Source organism: Callorhinus ursinus, unplaced genomic scaffold (genome assembly GCF_003265705.2).
Source record: "Callorhinus ursinus isolate GAN/ISIS: 27379988/994484 unplaced genomic scaffold, GSC_fseal_2.0 scaffold63, whole genome shotgun sequence".
In the NCBI taxonomy this organism is placed as follows: Eukaryota; Metazoa; Chordata; class Mammalia; order Carnivora; family Otariidae; genus Callorhinus; species Callorhinus ursinus.
This window is the reverse complement of record NW_027397125.1, coordinates 245589-259607: the sequence shown is the minus strand read 5'-3', so window position 1 is coordinate 259607 and position 14019 is coordinate 245589. Positions and strand designations below refer to the sequence as shown.

General features: G+C 39.3%; 1 protein-coding gene across 1 annotated transcript in view; it reads left to right on the top strand.

The window, feature by feature from the left end:
• APBB1IP (amyloid beta precursor protein binding family B member 1 interacting protein) overlaps positions 1-14019 on the top strand; it is a 104229-nt gene that overhangs the window by 66633 nt on the left and 23577 nt on the right. The window contains exons 8-9 of the mRNA XM_025892011.2: positions 8665-8751; positions 10820-10963. Of these exons, the coding sequence (XP_025747796.1) occupies positions 8665-8751; positions 10820-10963 (231 nt within the window). The remainder of the gene's footprint in view (positions 1-8664; positions 8752-10819; positions 10964-14019) is intronic.

Here is a 14019-nt window from a genome sequence, read left to right as displayed (position 1 = left end):
GGCTTTGTAATTTTGAAATACCCACAGTCCCTTTGTAAAACCTGTATGCGGAGACCCTTTGATAGTTTTTAACAGGAACATTTTTTTAAGTTTACACCAAAAGAATAACAAATCCTAGAGAAGAGTATTTCCGGAGGAAGTATCAACCCTTTGATAGTTTTTAACAGGAACATTTTTTTAAGTTTACACCAAAAGAATAACAAATCCTAGAGAAGAGTATTTCCGGAGGAAGTTTCTGGAAACGAAATCCGGAGATTCTTTTGTTTAATTGCCTTAGATTTTCTCCTCAAGCGGTGTCTCAAGCAGTTAATTCAAAAATCCAAATCCATCCTGTATTTCATTTGGGTTGTTAGTTATTTTTAAACGTAATTGTCAACATTTACTCGTAGTGGCGAATCCCAGAACAGAGTAGTGCCTACTGATATCTGCTTCCACTCCCTTGTCTGGGCTACATCTATGAGCCTATAGGCTTGATCTTTGGGCCCACATGGATTAGGGTGCTGTCTGGGAACTTTTTCAAGGGTTAGTTAGAAACTGTGCATGAAGAACTAGTTTTAACCAGAAATTATAAAAAAGGAAAAGGCTAAGATTCTGAACAATTTATTTGTTCTTCTCAACAGGTTTCAAAATATTGAATGTCTTTCCCAGGTTGACTTATATGATGAAACTTTAGTGGAATTCACTCCATTTGCTTGGCTTTAGCAAACGTTGTGGAGTATCTGTTTACACGTGTAACCTGCGCTATTTATGGAGGATACAAAAATGAAGATCATCTTTGCTCTTCCAGCTTCAAGAGGAGAGCGGTGTAGGATGCAGACTGTGGCATGGTGCCACCTTAAGATTAAGTCCCAGTGCACAAAATGCTCCAGACAGTACAGAAGAGCTTTAGTGAAGGTGTATGCTGAGAAGTTTAGCTTTGTAATTACTATATTAGGTCATAAAAACCCAAGGTTAGAAGATCAGTGAAAGTAGGAACTGGGCAGTCAGTTAACCCCTCAGACTTAACCGTAAGGAGAAAATATCCTCCACACAGATGCAAAGAGAGTACAGCTCAAGGCGAACCACAGATTTTGCCTGTTGGCGGTTACTGCCTACAGAACAATCTTGCCCTGATTTAGTATGAGTGAAGAGGAGAAAACCAACATGGTGTTTATGACAAAATACTGCAGAACCTGGCAGGAAATAGCATCTGAAAGACCTTCTAGACAATATATCCATACAATTAATGAACTGCAGGATTCAGAAGAAAATTGTAGAAAATTGTTATCTTTAGTAGAAGGCGGTCAGATATGGTCCAAATAAACCAAGTAGAAAAGGCAACTAAATAAGAGTAAAAGAAAAGACGGGCGCCTGGGTGTCTCAGTTGTTTGGGCGACTGCCTTCAGCTCAGGTCATGATCCTGGGGTCCCGGGATCGAGTCCCACATCGGGCTCCCTGCTCAGCAGGGAGTCTGCTTCTCCCTCTGACCCTCTTCCCTCTCACTCTCTCTCTCTCAAATAAATAAATAAAATCTTAAAAAAAAAAGAGTAAAAGGAAAGAGGATGGGAGGGAAAAGAAGGGAAGTGGGATCCGAAGGGGGACATGCACCCCGATTTTTATAATAGCTTTTTTTTTAACAGACTTTATTTTTTGGAGCAGTTTTCAGTTCACAGTAAAATTGAGAAAATTCCTATATACTCTCTACACATGCATAGCCTCCCCCAGTAGAAGCATCCCCCACCACAGTGGTGTATTTGTTACAATCAGTGAACCTACATTGACATGCCATTATCACCCAAGTCCACGGTGTACATTAGGGTTCACTCTTGGTGGTATACAAATAAGCTTTTTTAACATTTGGGAAATTTTACATTGTTCCTTGTCTTTCCCCATGAACTATTCCCATTCTGTTTTCTCCACAAAGATTTCTCCTACTATAATATATTTCTATGTTTATAAGTCTCTTCTTGATCTCTCTCATACTTCTCTTCAACAAATTGTTTATAAATTGATAAGTAATTTTTTATATCCTGTCATCATAAGGCACTTAAGCGTTAAGAAATTACACAGTTGGTTAAAACAACTTAAAAACATTAAAATTATAAATATTGGTATTAAGCTTAAAAAAGAAAAATCTGGGGGGAAACATCTCTTAATGAGATAACAGATGAAACCTTTTTCCCCCTCTGATTTGTTCCAGGATAAAGGGATGAATGTTCAGTATCAATTATATTGCTGTTTTTCGTTTCTATAGAAGTTAAGTACTTTTTATAGATATCAGTGTGAGAAACCTTATTCCCATGAATAAGTGGATGAGAATAGAGGAGCTTTGTGAGAGCAATGCCATTCCGTTTCTTGAACTCCTTCCAAGTTATCTGTCACTGAGGGATCGATGACGCTTCTTTTAATACACCACCTGACAAGACGATTAGATGCTTGCCTTCCACTGTGTAGAAGCAGAGTTAGAAACCACTTGACCTCCAAAAAGATTTGTTTTGAGTGGTGAGTCTTTCCCTCTCTCAACACCTGTGTTTCAAGTTGTCCCTTTGTTTAGAGCCTTTGAACTTCCCACCCAGGGCAGTAAGATTCTGTGTGGCTGTGAGGTGTGCCTTTCTCATGTGAAGTGGGAAAGGGGCCTTCCATTCTCGGGCAGGTCCACTTTAGAGAAGAGTACACACGGAAGTTGAGGATGTGGAACTTGATGCCCGTGTACCCTTCAAGGGGCTTCAGTACACGCTCCAAGGGGGACACAGTTTAAAGGCCCCTGGCCTTGAATGGTGGCTCAGGCTTCCCCACAGTTAACTGTCTCCCTACTTCTGAATCTGTCACAACTACTCTAAAATAATGATTTGTGTTATTTTCATCTTCAACTATCAGGAGGCTCAAAGAGGGTGGGTGCTATTGAACTTCTTGTCAACCAGTAAGGACACTTGGCTAACTATAGCCATTGAAGTGTATATTGTAATGGGAACAGGCCAGGAGACTCTGGGAGCCTCCAGCAGGAGGGTCTTCCAGTTCTTGGAGTCAGAGACAGCCTTCCTGAGGAAGCAATGTTTCTGATGTTCACCAAGGGAATTGAGATGAGGGAGAGAGGCAGGGTGGGGGGCGGGCGGTGGGGGTAGATTCTAAGCCATAGTGCAGGATTATCAAGGCCCAGAATCAAGATTGTATGCCATGTTCAAGGAGTAGAAAGGCCCACTGAGGCTGCTGTGGAGGACGCTGTGGGGACAGTGGTGTGCAGGGCCCAGTTGGTGGGCCTGCCACACTGTGCTGAGAGTTTTCAGCTTCATAAATATGGCATTTTCTGTTCAAATTTGCCTTCTACAAAACTGCCTCTCCCTGGAAAGCAGTCTCATGGAATGGCGAAGACTGTGGATCCTAAAGTTAGGTGGGTGGGATTTGAATCCTGATTCCATCTCTTTTTAGCCCTGGGCCCTTGAGCAAATCATTTAACTTCACCAAGTCTCTATTTTCTTATCTGAAAATGGAGATAATTTGTTTTTAGAAGTGTGGGGGGAGAATTAAAGGCTGTCATCCACACAAAGTGTAATAATTATCATTATTTTAGTTTGCTTCATTGTAAAGAATAGTCTGGAGAAGAGAAGCAGTGGAGGCACGCGGGAGGGTGTTTTTCAAAGAAGGTACTGGCGAATCAGTTAACATAGGGTGGCTTGCTTACTGAATTGCTTTTTATTTCTTTTAGTAACATATTTTATTTTTCTGACTTCAAAAATAACATCAACTTATTGTAAAGGAAAAAAGTTGACAAAGAGAAGAAATGAAATTTAAATTATCCATAATCCTGCACTCCAACAATGATCATTGTTGATACTTTAGGCAATGTTCATTCCATCATTTGTTCTGTTCCTTAACTGAAATTTGGTGGTGGTTGTGGTTCAGTGATGGCTGCATGAGTGAGGAACAGAGAGAGAAACACAACCTCATTCTCCTCAGGTGCAAAAGGGTGCCAGCCACTGAGGGAGAAAGTTAACATGGCGGAATGATCATGGCATCTTTCCGGCATTCCTTTCCAACCTCCCTCTCCCACCAAGGTTCATCTTTGACCATCCAGGACCAGGCCCAGCAGGAGGAAGTCTTACAGTAATCACATTTCTGGTCTCCAATATGGCTTCTTATGTTAAAGGAAAGTCTACCCTTGGCTTCAGTGCCCTAGATCCCCTCACCAGCCAATGTGGGCGTGTGTATCAGTGTTCAATGCATAAAAACAACCTCTGAATCCCAGTGGCTTACAGTCACAGACATTTCCTCTCTCCAGGGTCTGCCGGTCATCATCCTTGGCTCCAGAATGTGAGTCAGGTCTTGTCTCTCACTGTCTTCAGACCAGTAGCTCCCTGTGACACATGCTTCTCACAGTGACGGCAAGAGTACAGGGGGTTGTGTGGAAACACATGACACAGCCTCTCAAGTCCTCTGCTCAGAATCGATGCCCTTCCACTCACATTCTTGTTCTGCCAAAGCAAGTCACGTGGCTAAGCCCAACACAAGTGGGGCAAGGACAGGAATTCCACCCATCGTAGGGGAAGGCACCACTCCGTCACTTGATGACGGGCCCCAAGTGTATTCTGACATGGGGAGAAGAGGAGAATTGGCAGGGAGAGTCTGGTCTTCAGCTGTGCTGCATTAGTCCCCAGCCGTAGCCAGACTGGTCACCGGTGGCTCGAAGATACCCAGGCCTTAACTACCTCCAGGCCTTTGTACATGCTTCTCTTCCTGCCTCAAATGTTTTCCTCATTCCTTTTCCCTATCTGAATATGGAACATCTTTCAGGCCTAGTTCAAACTTTGACCCCCTCTGCAAAGCCTTCCTTGACCATTTCAGCCTGTAGTGATTTCCTTCCTTTCTGAAAACCTATAGAAATGGCTCATTTTGAATTTATGCAGTGTCTCATGTAGCTCCCCATCTATAGATCGTAGCCATCTGTTTATACGTATCTTCTCAATGAGAAAGAAAAAGATTCTCTGGAACAGGGGTATTTTACATGTAGAGGGTTCTCACAGATCTTTATTCATGGGCTGATAACTGCTTGGTTTGCTCTTAATTCCAAGAAGGTGGTATTTTAAAAGTAATGTATTTTTAAATACATTTTTAAAAGTAATGCTCTGTTTCTTTGCTTTTCAGCTGCCCCCGAGTCTTGCATTTTCAGCTGTGAGAAAAGGGAGCAAGCTGTAACTGAAAGTCTCATTTCCCATTTTAAAGTTCTCTTATTGTTCAGCTCAGATTGCCCACAGCTCCATGTGTAACAGATAATGAGTTCACTCGAGCTCTGCTGCTTGCTACAGAGCAGCCCAAACTGAGCTGGCTGACCACCCGACTGATGAAAAGTTCTGACCCAAGGGCGATCAGTCTGTTCTAAGGACTACGCTCCCTGAACTCCAGCTCTGGTTTACTTTGTGTTTTTTCCATTTTCTTTAAAACGAAAACAGTATAGCACAATCACTTGGAGGGGGAAAAAACTTATTCTGAAGCTGAAAAAGTGAGAGGGGTCTCAGAAAATCTCAGAGGAAGACACAACTGCAGATCCTGACCCTTTGGGATAACCTCATAAAATGCGGCCCTTCACAGTTTAGAAAGGCTTTTTTTCCCCTTACCTGTCCCTGCAGGTGTTCTCGTTTTCCCAGATGACGATGAAAAGCGCATGCTACAGAGTTTCCTCGTTCGTGTTCTCTGCTCATTCTTTCATACATAATTCACATTTCCAGGACTCTCCAGCAAGGGGTGCTTGGGAGCAGCACTCTGCATTCACTCTTACGACTGCTCGTTGTTTTTTATTTTGGCAAAATATATATAACATGGAATTTACCACTGTAATCATTTTTAAGTATAGTTCAGTGGCATTAAGTGCATCCACACTGTTGTGGATCCGGGTTCTCGCCTATGGTATTTAGAGCATTTTAATGCTGAGAAAAAAATAGGAAAAACTCAAAGCTCTGGCACTGATTAGATTTTGGCCAATCACTTAATCCTTCTGCTTCCTTATCTATAAAATAGTAATATGCCTATGTTGTGCAGTTCTTGTGAGACCTTGGCGCAGAGTTTTGGCAGGTGGTATGTGTTACCTCTTATGGTTAGTCATGGTCTTCAAGCCAAACCTGTAAAATTAAAATGGTTTCGGAACCCTAGATGATAATCACACTAATTCATGATATACTGTCCTTTCAAATAAGTAAAAGTTAAAAGTCTTGAAAAACATATTAAAAGACAATTCAATCAGAATTATCAGAGTAATTGTACTTGATTTATTTCCCCTATTTAAGTTGGCAAATCACCATTTTTATGCATCCTGTTTCTTGGAAATATCCTAATTTTGCATATTTTATTTGCCTGCACTTTGCTTCCTTCCCCTCTGTCCAGTACACTCTGTTTTTTAAAAATATTTATTTATTTACTAAGTTTTAATTTTAATTCTAGTATAGTTAACATACAGTGTTACATTATCAGGTGTATAATATAGTGATTCAATAATCCCATACGTTACCCAGTGCTCATCAGGACAAGTGCACTCCTTAATCCCCATCACCTACTTCACCCATCCCCCACCCGCCTCCCCTCTGGGAACCATCAGATTGTTCTCTGTAGTTAAGAGTCTGTTTCTTGGTTTGTCTCTCTCTTTTTATTTTCCTTTGCTTGTTTGTTTTGTTTCTTAAATTCCAGCTATGAGTGAAATCATATGGTATTTGTCTTTCTCTGACTACTTCACCTAGCATGATATTCTCCAGCTGCCTCCATGTCATTGCAAATGCATGATTTCATTATTTTTTATGGCTGAATAATATTTGTATATATATATATACCACATCTTCTTTATGCATTCATCTATCAGTGGGCACTTGGGCTGCTTTTAAAATTGGGTATTATAAATTATGCTGCAGCAAATATAGGGGTGCATGTATCCCTTTGAATTCATGTTTTTGTATTTTTGGATAAATACCTAGTAGTGCAATGACTGGATCATAGGGTAGTTCTATTTTTAACTTTTTGAGGAACCTCCGCACTGTTTTCCAGAGTGGCTGCACCAGTTTGCATTCCCACCAACAGTACAGGAGCGTTCCCCTTTCTCTGCATCCTTGCCAACACCTTTTGTTTCTTGTGTTGTTCATCTTAGCCATTCTGACATGTGTAAGGTGATAGCTCATTGTAGTTTTAATTTGTATTTTTCTGATGATGAGTGATGTTGAGCATCTTTTCATGTGTCTTTTGGCCATCTGCAGTATACTCTGTTCTTAAAATTCAGTGTCAATAAAAATCATGCAGGAAGCATGTTGGAATGCAGATTTCCAGGCCCCGTCCCAGAGGTTCTAGTTCAATAGATGGGGATCCCAGGAACATGCATTTTGCTGAGTATCAACCTAGTCTGGGGAGTCACACTTGGAGAAACATTCTTATGATATAAATAAACATCTGTGTCTAAATCCATGAGGGTCCTTATTTTAGTTACTATGCTCCAGAGGTATATGTTCTAGTTTTAATACATTTTTTTCATGCATTATTTTACAAAACTCTACATTTACACATAAAAATCTTCAGTGTTTTAATTATGACAGTGGTCACTCATAATCACTTTTATATATTGATACCTCAGCTGTAGTGGTTATGTGAAGATTAACCCTTGGATACTCACGATTTTCTGGAAACTTACTCATTTAACATTTAGTTTCAGCCATCTCATTGATATTCAGTATTAACAAAATATGATGCATAGATTAATACAAACTCCACTTAGGGACGATGCACCCATTCATGAATGCTTTTGAATCATGTTCTTCCCTGTCTTTATGAGGCTAGTTCTCTTTCCAGAAATGCCCTTTCTACTTCTTTCTGTCCCTAGAAGTTGCAGACAGCAAACTCCATGCTGTGATTGACCCATATGGTTTTTAAAAATTAAAAGTAGTCATCAACATTTATAAAACTCCAGATTTCAGGGACGCCTGGGTGGCTCAGTTGGTTAAGCGTCTGCCTTTGGCTCAGGTCATGGTCCCAGGCTGCTGGGATTGAGTCCTGCATCGGGCTCCTTGCTCAGTGGGAAGCCTGCTTCTTCCTCTGCCTGCTGCGCTCTCTCTGTCTCTCTGTCTCTCTGTCTCTCTCTCTCTCTCTCACACACACACACACACACACAAATCAATCTTTAAAATGAATAAATAAGTTAAATAAATAAATAAATAAAAATAAATAAATAAAACTCCAGATTTCAAGCTTCTTTTAATAAGCCAGAATCTCTAGTCCACAGGGCCTTGGGATGCCACATGACACCCACAAGCCAGAGAAGTCACCCTCTTGCACTTGGGGCACAGGCTCCCCCTGCAATCTAGACCCAGCCTCTTCCAAGACATTAGTGTCTCCCAGCCTCCAGCATTGGGCACGTGTTCTAGACAATGGAATTTAACAACCAAATAGTGTCAAGCTAGTGTTTTCTATCTTACGTTTATTTCCTCGTTGATTGTGCACTGTGGGAAGAAGACAAGGTTTTACATCAGCCTCAGTGACAACGTAGGCAGCACTTGGTAAATGGTCAGTCGGTAGGTGTTTGGTTGACACATACCATAGGCTGTGGTTCCCACTTTATTTACTGTAGGTGTGTGTTCTCTCTCCAGCAAGACCATGAGTTCCCTGCAGTGGTTAGCATGGCGATGAACACTTACTGATCTGCTCTTTTAATATTTTATTTAGAATTTTTACCTGAATAACAAAGGAAAAAAGGAAGGAAAGGAAACAAATGAGAAGATGAATGCTAAGAACAAGGAATCCTTACTTGAGGTAAGTTTAATTTTGCTGAGTGGAAGAAAAGAGAAGGATATTAACTGTATCTACTTTTAAATTATTTGCTTTCTTAGAACAATGGGAGATTCTGAGACACACTGAAATTTTAACTTGGGGTTTTAAAATCAAATTATTACTAAATTATAGCTATTATGAGCTTTGGAGTTGGGAAAACTGACACAAGTTCTGGGCCTACCACTGAGGTTCATGTGTTATGGGGTGAGTCCAAGGACCTCAGTCTCCTGGATCATATTGAATTATTACAGCTATCCCAGGAGGTAGTGGAAGCATTGTGTCGATTACTCTGCACATGTTTGTGATTATCACTATAGGGTCATGTTCCAGAAGTTCATTTGATGGTTGATTTTTTTTTTTTTTGAAACTCCTAGTGAGTTTTCACATACTAACTATGCTGAAACTCAGTGCTTTGCTCCCAGCACATAATGCAGAGGAGTGCAGAGCTCACAGGTCACAGATGGGCATGCTGGAGCCCTAGACAGGTTTTCTTCCTCTTCAACAGTGTGTTGACCTTTTCTTGAGTTAGTAGATTTGAGACTTCTAATGAAAACTCAGAAGACCTGGTGACTCCTGGGCCACATTAATACCCGGAGCCAGCTCGCCGACTTTGACGAGCACCTGCTCTCATTCACCACGGTCTGGCCAGGCTCCCTCACAGGTTTCTCTCCCCCACCACATTCTCCCAGCCCTGTACCAGATGGAGGAGGTGCTAGAACCTTCTGCCACTCCCAAGGCTCTGAAAACATGTTGCAGATTCTGCTTTCAGGGGCCAAGAGCACACAGTGGGTATTTCCCGTGGAGGCCCTCCAGTGGGAATGGGGATGTTCTCTGCATTTACTAGACTCCAGGTTGAGTTGAGGAAGAGAAGGCACCAGGTGTCCCTAGCAGCAAGGAGATTCAGATTCTGAGTGTACCTAGCAGGGATCAGAACTGATAGACATGGAAGGGGAGGGTGAAGTTTCCTGACACAGCCATTTTCATCAGTGCTTATCCATCAGCTATTGTTAATCAGGGACTGCTTGTGCCTTGATGTATACAATTGCCTGAATAGTTCTTGATACCGGACTTGAGCAGTGTATTAAAAGCTGGATGTGAAAGAAAATACAAAACATGTTATACTATGAAAAATCAGCATTATCCTGCTTTCCAGGAAAATTTGGAACAAAAATCTGATTGAAAAGATTATTGACAAGGCAACTAATGCTAGCTAAATTGGGGGGAAATGTGAACAAAAATGTATCCCAGCTCTACTACATATAAATTTACTTGCAGGGTACAAAAATAAAAGTTATTCTACATTTATGAGGTGGAATGAAAGGAGGTTGAAAGTTATAATAAAGCCCAAAATAAATTTGAGTATTTGAACTGGGAGAATGATATGTAATTTTACTGCATTGCTTTTTAAAAGAAATTTCTAAGAATTATATAACTGTATGCAAGTTCTGACATTTGAAAATCTACACCTAGAAAATTTACTTTGTCCCTCTCCTTTTCTGATACCATAGTATTAATTACTTGTTTTATTCTTCAGTAAGAAAACCATCACAAGAATAAATTAACTCACACATATTTAGGTATAGGATTATATATTCTAATTTTTCTATTTCCTAGCAGTAAAATAGTAATTTTTTTACTTGTAGGAAAAGGAATAATTCTTCTATTTACCAACTTATAATAACAGAAATAGCCTTTATGGAATGCTTACTTTTAGAGTAAACCAAGATTGTACTCACAACCTTTCTTGTTAAGCTGGGCTATTATGACTCAGTTTTTACAAGTAAAGGAACTGAGATTTAGTGACTTGCCCACATTCACAAAGCTAAGTGGTGAAGAAGACTTGAAGTCTAACTCAAGAGCTGAGATTCAACCACCATGGTATCCCTCCTCTCTTTTGACAAATAGCATGCAGTGTAATTGTATGCATTCAGAGTTATAAACAAATGACTTTTAGCTTAAAGCCTAGTTTGCCATTGTTTGTTTAAATGTGAACAAAAATGTGGTTTTTGTTTCCTTCCTGGGTTCTCTATAATTGGAATTTTAATTTCAGGAAAGTTTCTGTGGAACATCCATCATTGTGCCAGAACTTGAAGGAGCTCTTTATTTGAAAGAAGATGGAAAGAAATCCTGGAAAAGGCGCTATTTTCTTTTACGGGCTTCTGGAATTTATTATGTACCCAAAGGAAAGACTAAGGTCAGAAGGAAAAATAAAACTCTTTATCAAAAAATCATTTTATGAAAATGAAACTGAAGAAATCCTCAGGTGGCAATTTAAATGCACCCTTTCGCTCTGAAATTCGTGTCATTACAATGTTTATACAAATACATACCCTATTCGGACAGAATTGCAGAAGTCCTTTTGAATTTTTCCATAGCTTTCTCCTGAAGGTGAAGAATTTTATCTATTTTAAAGTCAGGTTTCAAAAATTATGGCAGAAGCACTTTTCTAGAGTTTAATTTGTTATTTTACATATCTATTTCTGAAGATTTTCTTCCTCTGTATTTACTCATTATAGTAAACTCCCTTTATCTGGAATCATAGAGGTGTAAGTGTTGAGAGATCTACATTAAGATTGTAGCCTTTATACTCTGAACATTTAAATTGTTCTCTGAGGTGTACTAGATGCATTTACCTATTTTAGAAGAGTGTCTTAGGTATCATTAAACTACTTGGTGATTTAGGATTATTGCCTCAGATCTACAAGCATATCATAAATTCTTCATCCTTGAAATGAATTTTGATTCTCATTCTGACCATTAGCTTTTTCTAAGACCGTTTTTTAGAGGCTTGGGGCATTTCCATCTTTTGCTTACTGATAAAAAGCTTTAGGATACCTCTCTCATCTGTATCTGGGGTACTCTGAAGCATGTTGCCTTCACTTGCAAATCCAGGGCACCACCAAATGGCTTATGTACAAATGACAGCCTTCTTCTAATAAGGCTTGACCCACATTCCCAAGCAGGTGAAGTCCTGGGAAATATCTGGGTCTGCCCCTCTCCTTAGAAGACTCTCTTGCCGCTGTCTGGCGGAATGCAGGAGAGGCATTATGGGTAACGCTTGGTTTAGGGGCAGCAACAGCTCCTACTTAGTGTCGATCTTAGAGAACTGAGACCTTCCCATTTGTGCCATCTTCAGTCCAGTCCCATAATGGGCACGTAAGAGCGAGCTGACCCACAAATAATTTTATTTTAGAAGTGTTTGGGGGAAAAAAGTCTTTGGCATTTACATGTAAATGAGATGTATAAATAAACCTATCACAACACAGTTAGTGATAAAATTAGAAGTGTTCAACTGGCTTTGGACCAAGGTACTTTTTCTCACTGCTACCATTCACCTTGGAATGGAGGAACAATCCAGGAGTCAAGAAAAAGAATAAGAAGTAGAATTTTTTGGAAAAGATGAGATAAAACTCTCTTTAGTCACACTTGACATGATTGTCTACCAGACAATATAAGACACTCAACTGAAAAGCTATTAGGACCAAATAAATTTACCAAATAAGAAACTGTTTTCCTTCATACAAACAATATGCAAATTAAAATATACTTATATTTTAATAATATATATATATAAATATTATAAATAATATTTTATGCATAGTAGGAACAAAAAAATACAAAATACTGAACAATAAACTTAACAGGAAATGTTCAAGACATATGTGGCATAAAATATAAAATTTAATAAAGGAAATAGAACTGAAATAAATAGAAATGTACCATGTTGGTGGATGAAAAGATATTAATTCTCTCCCAAACTTTCTATATATTAAATCCTAAGAAAACTTTCTTTTTTTTTAAGATTTTATTTATTTATTTGTCAGAGAGAGACACACAGAGAGAGCACACAAGCAGGGTGAGAGGCAGGCAGAGGGAGAAGCTCTGCTGATCAAGGAGCCCAGTGCAGGACTCGATCCCAGGACCCTGGGATCATGACCTGGGCCAAAGGCAGCTGCTTAACCAACTGTGCCATCTGGGCGTCCCCCAAGAAAAATTTCAATAGGATTGTTTTGACTTGAATTTCACAGACTGATTTTTAAAATTCATCAGAGGGGCACCTGGGTGGCTCAGTTGGTTGAGTGTCCAACTCTTGATCTTGGCTCAGGTCATGATCTTAGAGTTGTGAGTTCAAGCCCCATGTTGAAAAATAAATAAATAAAATAAAATAAATAAAATTAATCAGGAAGAGATACTGTCCCCCCCCCCAAAAAAGTTGTGAAGAAAAGTGAGGTAGAACTCCTCCTTCCAGATGCCAAAACATTAGGTAAAAACAGTACAAGTGGAGAAAACAGATCAACACAGAGATCTAGTAATATAAGGGAAATTAAAGTGAGCATTTTATAGTAGTGGGGAATAAATATGGTATTTAATAAATAGCATTGAAATAATCGTATATCTATGTGGAGAAAATAGTTTCTTACCTCATACCATGTTCCAAATTAAATCATAGATTGATTAAATATATTTAGAAAAAAATATAAAATCTTCTTTTATCTACATTTTGTTTTAAATTTTCTGAGAAAATATAAGTTAATATTTTCATAATTCAGGGATGGGGAAACCTTCAGTAAGACTAAAAACTCAAAATTGTAAAGGAAAAAACTGACAAATTTGACCATGTAAAGTGTTTTTTAATTCTTTTTTTATTTAAATTCAATTTAATTAACATGTAGTGTATTATTAGTTTCAGAAGTAATTTAATGATTCATCAGTTTCATATAACACCCAGTGCTCATTACATCAAGTGCCTTCCTTAATGCCCATCACCCAGTTACCCCAACCCCCCACCCAGGGGTTTTTTAATTCTCTACTGCCCAAGATGCCAAACGAAGATAAAGACTAGGGGCGCCTGGGTGGCTCAGATGGTTAAGCGTCTGCCTTTGGCTCAGGTCATGATCCCAGGGTCCTGGGATCGAGTCCCGCATTGGGCTCCCTGCTGCTTGGGAGCCTGCTTCTCCCTCTGCCTCTCTCTCTCTCTCTCTCTCTCTCATGAATAAATAAATAAAATCTTTAAAAAAAAAAAGATAAAGACTAGCTCAGGAGTTAGAGAGTACGCTTTAGCATGTATAACCAAATATGAATACCCACAAAATATAAAGACCTCAACAAATCAATAAGAAAAAAAAAAACATGCTCATAGAAAAACAGAAAAGCTTATTAAGTGAGAATTTACAGAAAAAGAAATATCAATAGCCTGTGAACAATTAAAAAGTTGCTCTGTCTTACCAGTAGTATATCAGGGAGATGTAA